The following is a 12,965-nucleotide window of genomic DNA, read 5'->3' as shown; positions in this document are numbered from 1 at the left end:
GCGCTATATAAAAATAAAGATATACATATATACATATATATATATATATATATATATATATATATACATACATACATACACAGTGCCTACCAGTAGTATTCAACCCCCTGCAGATTTAGCAGGTTTACACATTCGGAATTAACTCGGCATTGTGACATTTGGACTGTAGATCAGCCTGGAAGTGTGAAATGCACTGCAGCAAAAAAGAATGATATTTCTTTTATTTTTTTTTTATAAATTGTGAAAAGTTTATTCAGAGGGTCATTTATTATTCAACCCCTCAATCCACCAGAATTCTGTTTGGTTCCCCTAAAGTATTAAGAAGTATTTCAGGCACAAAGAACAATGAGCTTCACATGTTTGGATTAATTATCTCTTTTTCCAGCCTTTTCTGACTAATTAAGACCCTCCCCAAACTTGTGAACAGCACTCATACTTGGTCAACATGGGAAAGACAAAGGAGCATTCCAAGGCCATCAGAGACAAGATCATGGAGGGTCACAAGGCTGGCAAGGGGTACAAAACCCTTTCCAAGGAGTTGGGCCTACCTGTCTCCACTGGTGGGAGCATCATCCAGAAGTGGAAGGCTTATGGAACTACTGTTAGCCTTCCACGGCCTGGACAGCCTTTGAAAGTTTCCACCCGTGCCGAGGCCAGGCTTGTCCGAAGAGTCAAGGCTAACCCAAGGACAACAAGGAAGGAGCTCCGGGAAGATCTCATGGCAGTGGCGACATTGGTTTCAGTCAATACCATAAGTAACGTACTCCACCGCAATGGTCTCCGTTCCAGACGAGCCCGTAAGGTACCTTTACTTTCAAAGCGTCATGTCAAGGTTCGTCTACAGTTTGCTCATGATCACTTGGAGGACTCTTAGACAGACTGGTTCAAGGTTCTCTGGTCTGATGAGACCAAGATCGAGATCTTTGGTGCCAACCACACACGTGACGTTTGGAGACTGGATGGCACTGCATACGACCCCAAGAATACCATCCCTACAGTCAAGCATGGTGGTAGCAGCATCATGCTGTGGGGCTGCTTCTCAGCCAAGGGGCCTGGCCATCTGGTCCGCATCCATGGGAAGATGGATAGCACGACCTACCTGGAGATTTTGGCCAAGAACCCCCGCTCCTCCATCAAGGATCTTAAGATGGGTCGTCATTTCATCTTCCAACAAGACAACGAGCCAAAGCACACAGCCAAGAAAACCAAGGCCTGGTTCAAGAGGGAAAAAATCAAGGTGTTGCAGTGGCCTAGTCAGTCTCCTGACCTTAACCCAATTGAAAACTTGTGGAAGGAGCTCAAGATTAAAGTCCACATGAGACACCCAAAGAACCTAGATAACTTGGAGAAGATCTGCATGGAGGAGTGGGCCAAGATAACTCCAGAGACCTGTGCCGGCCTGATCAGGTCTTATAAAAGACGATTATTAGCTGTAATTGCAAACAAGGGTTATTCCACAAAATATTAAACCTAGGGGTTGAATAATAATTGACCCACACTTTTATGTTGAAAATGTATTAAAATTTAACTGAGCAACATAACTTGTTGGTTTGTAAGATTTATGCATCTGTTAATAAATCTTGCTCTTGTTTGAAGTTTGCAGGCTCTAACTTATTTGCATCTTATCAAACCTGCTAAATCTGCAGGGGGTTGAAGACTACTTGTAGGCACTGTATGTATATATATATATATATATATATATATATATATATATATATATATATATATATATATATATATATATATTAATTAGGCAAATGAGTATTTTGATCACATGACACTTTTTATACATGTTGTCCTACTCCAAGCTTTATAGGCTTGAGAGCCAACTACCAATTAAGTAAATCAGGTGATGTGCATCTCTGTAATAAGGAGGGGTGTGGTGTAATGACATCAACACCCTATATAAGGTGTGCTTAATTACTAGGCAACTTCCTTTCTTTTGGCAAAATGGGTCAGAAGAGAGATTTGACGGGCTCTGAAAAGTCCAAAATTGTGAGATGTCTTGCAGAGGGATGCAGCAGTCTTGAAATTGCCAAACCTTTGAAGCATGATCACCAAACAATCAAGTGTTTCATGCCAAATAGCCAACAGGGTCGCAAGAAGCGTGTTGGGCAAAAAAGGCGCAAAATAACTGCTCATGAATTGAGGAAAATCAGCGTGAAATTGCCAAGATGCCATTTGCCACCAGTTTGGCCATATTTCAGAGCTGCAACGTTACTGGAGTATCAAAAAGCACAAGGTGTGCCACACTCAGGGACATGGCCAAGGTGAGGAAGGCTGAAAAATGACCACCTTTGAACAAGAAACAGAAGATAAAACGTCAAGACTGAGCCAGGAAATATCTTAAGACTGATTTTTCAAAGGTTTTATGGATTGATGAAATGAGAGTGACTCTTGATGGGTCAGATGGATGGGCCAGAGGATGGATCAGTAAAAGGCAAAGAGCTCCACTCCGACTCAGATGCCAGCAAGATGGAGGTGGGGTACTGGTATGGGCTGGTATCATCAAAGATGAACTTGTGGGACCTTTTCAGGTTGAGGATGGAGTGAAGCTTAACTCCCAGACCGACTGCCAGTTTCTGGAAGACAACTTCTTCAAGCAGTGGTACAGGAAGAAGTCGGTATCGTTCAAGAAAAACATGATTTTCATGCAGGACAATGCTCAATCACATGCATCCAACTACTCCACAGCGTGGCTGGCCAGTAAAGGTCTAAAAGATGAAAAAATAATGACATGGCCCACTTGTTCATCTGATCTGAACCCCATAGAGAACCTGTGGTCCCTCATAAAATGTAAGATCTACAGGGAGGGAAAACAGTACACCTCTCAGAACAGTGTCTGTAGGCTGTGGTGACTGCTGCACACAATGATCAAGCAAATCACAGAATCTATGGATGGTAGGCTGTTGAGTGTCATCATAAAGAAAGGTGGCTGTATTGGTCACTAATTTTTTGGGGTTTTGTTTTTGAATGTCAGAAATGTTTATTTCTATTTTTTTGCAGTTATATTGGTTTACCTGGTGAAAATAAACAAGTGAGATGGGAATATATTTGGTTTTTTATTAAGTTGCCTAATAATTCTGCACAGTAATAGTAACAGGCACAAACAGATATCCTCCTAAGATACCGTGTTTCCCCGAAAGTAAGGCCCTGTCTTACATTAATTTTACCCCCAAAAGTCCCACCCTGCCTTACTTTCGGGGGAGGCCTTACATTGGAAAAAAAATGACAATCCTCCCCCTGCAGCCTCCCCATTGTTTGAGATCCGGCATCCACCCCTTCCTCCCCCCTGCAGCCTCCCCATTGTTTGAGATCCGGCATCCACCCCTTCCTCCCCCCTGCAGCCTCCCCATTGTTTGAGATCCGGCATCCACCCCTTCCTCCCCCCTGCAGCCTCCCCATTGTTTGAGATCCGGCATCCACCCCTTCCTCCCCCCTGCAGCCTCCCCATTGTTTGAGATCCGGCATCCACCCCTTCCTCCCCCCTGCAGCCTCCCCATTGTTTGAGATCCGGCATCCACCCTTTCCTCCCCCCTGCAGCCTCCCCATTGTTTGAGATCCGGCATCCACCCCTTCCTCCCCCCTGCAGCCTCCCCATTGTTTGAGATCCGGCATCCACCCCATCCTCCCCCCTGCAGCCTCCCCATACAGTGGTTCTGCCCCCCACTCTGCCACCACACACACTGACACATACGGTACCGGTACAGCCCCACACGGCACCCACACACATATCGTACCGGTACCGTACACACACACTGACACATACAGCCCCATACGGCACCCATACACATACCGTACACACACACACACACACACACACACACACACACAGAGTTTCGGAACTTACCGAAATCGGAGCGAGCCTGCAGGCGGTGACGTCGCGGCTGATTTCGGCCAATCAGCTGCGAGCCGGCTGACTGGCCAATCGCAGCTCGAGCTGAGGGCCAATCAGCTGCGAGCCGGCTGACTGGCCAATCGCAGCTCGAGCTGAGGGCCAATCAGCTGCGAGCCGGCTGACTGGCCAATCGCAGCTCGAGCTGAGGGCCAATCAGCTGCGAGTCCGGCTGACTGGCCAATCACAGCTCGAGCTGATGGCCAGCAGGGAGCCTTGCGGGGACCATTCACCGGAGGCGGACCACGGGTGGCACGAGACTGGAGAAGGCCTGGATGGAGCGAGGGAACAGCGGCAGCGGTAAGTTCCTGTACTTTCCCCAGGGACCCCCACCCATATGCGGCCTTACATTACGCCGCGACCACCACCCATAGGCGGCCTTACATTCCCCGGCCCCCCCGCTACCCTGCCTTACAATCGGGGGGTGCCCTACATTGGCGGACCCCCCCGAAACCCCCACCCTGCCTTACTTTCGGGGGGTCCTACTTTCGGGGAAACACGGTAGCCAAATCTAAAAAAAAACAAAACGCCCCAACTTCCAAAAATATTAAGCTTTGATATTTTTTGGGTTGACTGAGAACATAGTTGTTGATCAATAATGAAAAAAATCCTCTAAAATACAACTTGCCTAATAATTCTGCACACGGTGTAAAGGCCCAGTTGTATTTACATTGTATTTATAGGTGGACGGAGAGACTAGAATAGCAGTAATCTACTGTGTTGTGCAGAGGTCATGAAAGCCAGTCAGCGATATTGTGTGACTAAACCTTTAAATACTAAAATCATACACTCTCACATCATGAGCAATAATATCATCATATTTTCACAAAAAAACAATACCTGTGGAAACCAATGTGTGATTTCTTCCACACGCAGCGAGCTTTATTTTTTCAGATTTTAACGCTGCAAAACACAATAACATAAAATGTTAATTTTGCAAGAGTGACAGTAAACAATTTACATCCCTGCACTCAACAAAGAAAGTAATAGCTTTAATGTCCAGATTTTTAAGGCAGTAGATTCATGCTGTCCGAGGTACAGGCAGCATGAAGAATGAGTCTGGCTCGGTTATTGCCGCCATGTCTGAGAAGTATACAAGGCACTCCCAAGATGGTTTGAAGAAATATGTATTCATGTGCGTAACAAAAACGTTTTCGGTCCTATGTGGACCTTCCTCAGTAGCACATATGTGAGAGAAACCGCTGTGTGGGCTGTCAGACGCGGAATCCACCGCTTTTTTGTCAACATTTTCCACCCATTAACTTCTCAATCTGAAATTGCAATGTCCAAACCGCTGTGCAGTTTTGTTGTCAAACCATAACGCAGCGTGCGCATATACCTTTTAAGGGTGCTTTCACACATCCGGTTCTTGGCGCCGGATTTGTTTTTCTCATGATAGACTTGTATTGGCGCCGGATTGTGCCACATGGCATCGAATTTGATCCGGCAAAAATTTCTGTGTCCGACTGCCGGAAAGGACATACAAGGGAACGTTTGTTGTCACCGACAAAAAAATGCATCGCGCCGAATCCAGCGTCGTGCGGCATGCTGTAAAATGAAAGCCTATGGACGCCAGATCCGTCGTAATGTGGCAAAAAAAACCGCATTCCACCAATAGATGCTCAGATGTGTAAATTCCTTTCTGGTTAGAAAATCTCTCTCTGTCGAAGTCTGTCTCTCTCACCCCCCTTTCTCATACTCACCGATCACCGGCGTGGCGCTGCACAGCTGTCACAAAGCTCACATGGTTTCTCCTGCTTGGTCAATACAGGCCGCTCATATTCCATCTCGTATTCACTGCTTCCCCCGCCCACCGGCGCCTATGATTGATTACAGTCAGACAAGCCCACATGCTGAGTGACAGCTGTCTCACTGCAACCAATCACAACCGCCGGTGGGCAAGTCTAAATCTTGCAGTAAAATAAATTTAAAAAAAAAATGGCGTACGGTCCCCCACAATTTTGATATCAGCCAAGGTAAAGCCATACGGCTGAGGGCTAGTATTCTCAGGATGGGGAGCCCCCCAGCCTAAAAATATCAGCCAGCAGCCGCACGGAATTGCCGCATTCATTAGATGTGACAGTCCCGGGACTCTTCCCGGCTCATCCCGAATCGGGGTAATAAGGAGTTAATGGCAGCTCATAGCTGCCACTAAGTCCTAGCTTAGTGATGGCAGGTGTCTATGAGACACCCCCCATCACTAAACTGTAGTAAAAGTAAATAAACACAAACACCCAAAAATCCTTTATTTGAAATAACAGACAAAAAAAAAAATCACCCTCTTTCACCACTTTATTAACCCCCACATACCCCTGCAAGTCCAATGTAATCCACACAAGGTCCCAAGACGCTTTAAGCTCTGCTACATCGGAAGCTGACGGCAGCGGCCGTAGAACACTCGCCGCTCGCTGTGAGCTCCACGGAGCAACTGAAGTGAGTCGCGCTGTCAGTGGTGACGTCACTCAGGTTACCCGCGGCCACAGCTGGATTCTTGGTACAAACTACTACAATGGATCTGTTTTTTTACCGGATCTGTCACATCAGTTTTAAAACATTCTGCGACGGATCCGTTGCATCAAGCACAAACCGTATGTGTGAAAGAGGCCTTAGCTAAACGCTGCAGCATTTCAGAATGATGCATTAGTGACTGCAATAAATAACTTGGGCTCTGAGTCAAGCTACATTGGCTGGTAGGTTCCCTTAAAAAGATTGGGGAATATTTATAGAGCTAAACATGACAGAATTCTGCCAAACTCTGTACCCTCTCCCCCCTGGCTAGGGTAGCATGGCTTATCGGAGAGCGCCTTGACTTCTAGTAAAGTTGGCATGGCTTACCTGAGAGTGCAGTGACCTCTAGTAAAGGTGGAGTGGCTTAGCTGAGAGCGCAGTGACCGCTAATAAAGGGGGCATAGCTAGGCTTCTTGTAAAAGGGTGATGGTCTAATATGTGTCATTGTGTGCCAAAAAATGCACTACAATTTTGGTGTAAATTTCTGGCACAGTAAAGCTATGTGTGCACCTTGCCATTTTTTGTGACTACAAAGATGCAGCGTTTTTGGCCGCTAAAACGCACAAAAAATGCACTTGCGGCAAAAACACATCGGAAAAACGTATGCGTTTTTGCCACGTTTCGATGCGTTTTTTATCTCTGCATTTTTCCAATGCATTGCATGGGTGGAAAACGGAATAAAACGCAGAAAAGAATTGACATGACCATATTTTTTTTCCAGCTCAAAATTGCAGCTAAAAAGAAATGTTGTGAGCGGACAGCAAAAAATAAAAACTCATAGGCTTTGCTGGGGAAGCAAAGTCATGCAGTTTTGAGCCCAAAAACACACAAAAACGTACCCGAAAAACGTGCAAAAACGCTCAATGCGGACATAGCCTAAGTAAGCCATGTGGTGTAATCGTAGACTAAACCATCATAAAATGGGTTAGACTTATCAAAGTACTAATAAACATGCCCCAATGTTGTCATTTCTTAATACATTAAAATAGAGGTTGCACCAACATGCAAACATCCTGCATAGAGTTATAATATCGAATTTACAATATAAACATTATGACACAGACCTCTTAGACTTCATGGGGCTAAGGCTGCTTTCACACATCCGGTTTTTCCTGTGCGGCACAATCCGGCACTTTGCAGAAAAAACGCAACCGCTTTTTTTTGCCGCCGGTTGCGTTTTTTTTGCATAGACTTACATTAGTGCCGTATTGTGCCGCATGGGCTTGCGTTCGGACCGGTTTTTGCCGCATGCGGCAGATTTAGCCGATGCTGCGGCCAGATGGAACGTTGCCTGGCACGTTTTTTTGTCCGGCAATAAAAAAACGCATCGCACCGCATCCGGCCGATACGGCGCAATTTGCAGTGCATGCCTATGGACACAGCATGCGGCGTCCTGCGGCAAACACCGCATCCGGCCACCGCATTCGTTTTTTTCTACTGCGCATGATCAGTAGCCTGCCGCAAGCGGTAAAAACCGGACGGGCCGCATGTCAAAACCTTATGCAAAGGATGCGGTATTGTCGCCACATCCGTTGCATAGGTTTTAGAGCCGGATTGGCCGACTCTGCTAAAACCGGATGTGTGAAAGCAGCCATACTTGGGAAATCCATGTCAAAATGGCTGAATAATTGTATCATTATGAAAGGTCCTACGCCAAAGTGCTTTCAATCTTTGCCAATCCAGCCTGACAGCTGCAGCTTGTACTCAGCAACGTGAGGGAGGAGGGACACTGATGAACTGTGAAAATGAGATATACTATGCAGCGATGGATTATACAGTAAGGGCTTGTTCAAACAAGTGAATAATTATTCACAGCACAACAAATAAACACTTTTTGTCTGCTACTTGGCAAAAACCATGTGCGCTATACTAAATCGAATGCGCTGAATCCAAATCTGAAGTTAGTTTTTTTGTAGCACGTCAGGATATTAAGTTATTCCAATTTTTGTGAAAATTAAAATAAGCAATTAATAAAGATACAGAATCGTTATGTCCCACAGTTTCACAACATGTATTATCATTTTTATTGAAAAAGAAGTATAGGTAAATAAACCAAAAAACTTAAAAATCACTTATAGTAGCTTAAGAAATCGCCTTGAACTCAGCAGAGTACTTTTAAAAGTGCTTTAGGCACTTGCTTTTGCGCTTGTGAGTGGTCCTAGTGGCCCGTTGCAAAAACCAGCAGTAATCGCCCATCATGTTGGGGTTAAAGCGACCTGGGTATCTTTTTTCCATAGTAGAAATGTCCTGGTGGAATCTCTCACCGTGTTCGTCACTGACATTACCCATATTTGGAGGAAAGAAGTCAAGATGTGAATGTAGGAAATGCATTTTCAATGACATTCGGGCACCATGCATTTCGTATGCTTGAAGCATATTGTCTATTAGTTCAGCATAGTTTTCTGCTCTTTCGTTTCCAAGGAAGTTTTGAACTACTAATATAAATGCATCCCATGCAGTTAGTTCAAGTGGGGTGAGTTCTTTCTTGAAGATTTCATCATGGATTAGTTGGTGGATTTCAGGACCAATAAAGATTCCTGCTTTGAGTTTGGCCTCAGTTTTCAATGCACTAAACTTTTCCTTCAGATACTTAAATCCATTCCCTTGACGATCCATTGCTACTACAAAATTTTTCATTAGTCCTAGTTTAATGTGAAGAGGTGGAAGATAAACTTTAAGTGGATCGACAAGTGATTCGTGTTGAACATTGTGCTTACCAATCTTATGTTCATCTCTATTGGGCCACCGTTTAATTTTATAATGGTTGTTGTCATCTCGACTGTTCCATAGGCACAGAAAGCACATATGCTCAGTGTAACCTAACTGCAAACCAAGGACTAGTGCAACAACTTTGAGGTCAGCACAAATGTTCCATTGATGTTCTGAATATTTAATCAATTTCAGAATGATCTGCATAGAAGCATAGGTCTCTTTCATTCCAACCGCATGTGCAATGGGGACAGATGGCTTTTCATTGCCATTGTGCAACAGAACAGCTTTCAAGCTTGCTTTACTAGAGTCTATGAACAGTCTCCATTGATCTGGAAAATGTCTACAACCCAACTCTAGCATAAGCCCATTCACATCAGAACAGCTTTCAAGGCGTATGGCCTTTTCTAAGTATAACTCAAAATCTGGACGTGCTGTGCAAATTCTGAGTTCATATTTGGAATCAGCATGTTCAAATTAGTAAAGAACACATGTTTTACCCTCAGTAGCAAAAACATTGTTGTGTTGTGAATCGGTCCGGGGGCTGTCTGTGTGTAAAACAGGTGGAATACAGACTGCATACTAACCGATGAAAGTCAATGGAGTAGTTACCGATGGTCCGTGTGTAAAAGATAGTAGCATGTGCAAGTTTGATCTGTATTTTGCATTAAACTTGCCAATTATAAGTCAATGGGTGAATAAAAAACGGCTCACATATGAGTTACTACACTTATGTCAAATTGTCCTTCCAGGAAAGGAGACAAACTCTAGCGCCACCTATTGGAAGTAGCAATCCTAAAAGTCAAAAGTGGCTTTTTAACAAGCCTTTTCATATGACCTAGGATTTATGCCAGATCAGAATCCAAATTTGCAGACACGGTGTTTCGGGGTGATTGCCCCTCGTCAGTGCAAAGTGTGGGTAACTGATCTGGCTTATGAGAAGCTTTGTGGGGATCATGGGGGAAGACACACGTATGTCAAGCATTTGTCATGGGTACATTGCAATTATTCACATAGGAAACTGTATTCGGACTTGTATTATTTATTAAATTGTTAATGTAGAAGTAGGATGCCGCAAGGATGAAAAAAACAAACATACAGATGAAGAATTGTCTTTTTTTCGGGATGGAAAGGGGAGAATTTAGCATTTGCTCATCTGAACTCAGCCTCATCAGGTTTAAGAGATTTATGCAGTTTGTAATGTGCAATCTGGTGACTGATCGGCTTTACAGGAAAATATTCTGTCCATAGATAACAATGGCGCGTTCTGGAATGTAGTGGAGTAGTTTTAGCGCTGACTTCAATGGGCTGTGGCAGCAATCAGACAACGTTCCCTGAACAAACGTAACCAAAGAATTGCACCATAATAACACACAAATGTATATAATCGCATCTCCTTTAAAATGAGCTTGAAGAATCACCGTCCCGATAATACACAGCGTAACATGTAAGAATGACAGATCAGCAGTGGTACGGTATAGTGCAGGAAACCTGGCTGTGCGAGGGTCCGGGAATCTAGAGGAGGCTGGAAACGCAGGAATCAGGTCTTAGAAGTCTTCCCTGAGACAGAAGTGATATGTTCCCTGCTCACGGCTATAATCATTTCAGGAGGCTTTAGAAGGAATCAACGGAGATCATGTGCGTCTGTTTCTTAGTATGAATAACAAGCTGGAGCATAGCTCTGGAGATCTGCTTCTGACGGAACCATCTACAACTGGATGACAGTCAGACAGATGACGGTTGTATATATACCGCCTGTCACTGCAGTATCCCAACATTATTACACTCATACTCTGAGGACAGGTAAGCCTGGTAATGTCATGTTGGGCAGCACAAAAGCAAATTGGAGAATATTGGCGATGTTGATGGTGTGTCCGCATTGCTAGTGTGACGTTTTCTTCAATAAAATGGTGCTGGGATTGGCACATGTATGTACCACAATTTTTGGCGCCATTTTACCGAGGACACTGAGGAGATATCTATGAGCGTCAGCGCATGTGCTGATAAAAGAAAAATTCAAGCTGTACATGCGCTGCCATTGCTCATAGTTATCTCCACAGTGTCCTCAGTAAAATGCTGCCAAAGATCGTGGTACTCGCATGTGCTGGTCCCGGCACCATGTTATTGAAGACACCGTCACACTAGCAATGCGCATGCACCGCCAACAGTGGAATAATGGTGGCAGCGAGAAATTTAAATAATGAACTGAAGGCAAGTCAGGAAGAGGAAGTAATCCTGAGGACCCGGCCCACAAAGTCCCACCCTGATGCTCATGCCACTGCACCAATGACGTAATTTCTGAAGGTTTGATAAAGGATTTTACAGCAATAAAGCATCAAATCTCTAAACTGAAGGTATGATTTGAATCAGCACCCTAGCCCCAGTATGGCACTGCCCGCCTATACTTTATATGGGGAAAACCTGCTGGTTGGTTCCCTTTGAAGAAAAGAGTATTATGTGAGTGTGGTTTGGAGGCATAGACACATACACACACACACACACACACACACAGCATGTGCTGCCCAACACTCAATATAAATGTTTCCTGCACATCAGTTTGCAATGCTCCATTGAATCGAAACTATCAGCAGGTTTTGCCACCTAATATGACAGCAGCGTAATGAAGAAATAGAAGCCTCAATTCCAAACATGTGTTAATTAATGGGTTGTTCGCTGTAGTTTTGATAAAATCACTGCTGACATGTAGTCTTCCAGATTCATGACCTCTGTATACGCTTTCTGCTTATGCACAGTGTACACAGAAAGCTGCCAATCAGTGGTGTGGGCGGGGTTATACAGAGCTCAGCAATTAGAGAACTTGTTAATCTGCAGCAGATAAAACAGGGATTTTATCAAATCTGCTGTAAGCAGCCAGTAACTGACATATCAGTGAAATCAGGGCCTCTTTCCCTATATTATAGTGCTCTCAGATGGGGTAGTAAAAAAAAATGTAACGGATTTCCTAAAAGACTGTCTCTGATGACATAAAGACACTCAAACACACTATATTTCTGTAGGCAGAACGGTGGCTTGATCAACCACAGCCCCCATCCATAACAGATTCAGAGGGGATGTTCCAATTTGAGAGCAGCCTTGCTGTCCCGGCACCTTTGTCCCAACTTCCCTCATTCTCTCCATACAATGTATTCTTTCTCATACGTCCTCATTGCTACTCTTCCACAGGAGGCATTTTTCGGCTTTAAAATAAATTTTCTCTTCTTTTCTTGAGATCTGCTTTTCCTGAGAACTGAACCCACAATGTGCATCACTGCAGGCAATAGCTAAAGCTGAGCGCCACAACCTGCACTGACAAGATTGGGAGGCTTTTGTACACTTGAAGCTGCATTGCAGGCTCTGAACCCACAGGCACATTATACAGGTACATAGAAATACACTGCTATATGCATTGTATCTCTATGTACTTGTATTCTAGCGGGAAAATAAAAGTTAGATTTTCTTTCTTCTTATAAAATTACTAAACAATAAGAAACAATTAAAGAAGTGATATTTTTAATAAACGGTACTTTTTTTTTAATATTTTTTTTTTAATAAATGTCGCAAAGCACAGACATATTTGGCCTCCGCGGGAATAGAACCCGAACCTGATTTGATCAGGTGATTCGGCTCTGCTACATCTTTATAAATTACATGCTTGATATATGTACCTTTACATACGACTGCCACTATCTTATCCTATCAAAACACATAATAAGCAGTTCACAAACTTGGCAATATTTCCAGTTTAATCTAGAACTGCAACATAACCTTGACTCTGCTACATCTGAGCCCTCAATGATTTAGTATTCATAGTTTTCATAGTTTTTAAGGTTGAAGGGAGACTCTAAGTCCATCT

The 12,965-nt window shown here is 43.9% G+C and overlaps 1 protein-coding gene across 1 annotated transcript in view; it reads right to left on the bottom strand.

Annotated features, from left to right (window-relative positions):
- RPGR (retinitis pigmentosa GTPase regulator) overlaps positions 1-12,965 on the bottom strand; it is a 118,846-nt gene that overhangs the window by 78,679 nt on the left and 27,202 nt on the right. Inside the window, exon 4 of the mRNA XM_075335508.1 lies at positions 4,736-4,798. Coding sequence (XP_075191623.1) covers positions 4,736-4,798 — 63 coding nt within the window. The remainder of the gene's footprint in view (positions 1-4,735; positions 4,799-12,965) is intronic.

This window comes from Anomaloglossus baeobatrachus, chromosome 2, assembly GCF_048569485.1.
Source record: "Anomaloglossus baeobatrachus isolate aAnoBae1 chromosome 2, aAnoBae1.hap1, whole genome shotgun sequence".
Lineage (NCBI taxonomy): Eukaryota > Metazoa > Chordata > Amphibia > Anura > Aromobatidae > Anomaloglossus > Anomaloglossus baeobatrachus.
Note: the sequence above shows the minus strand (reverse complement) of the source record. Positions and strands in the feature narration are given on the sequence as shown.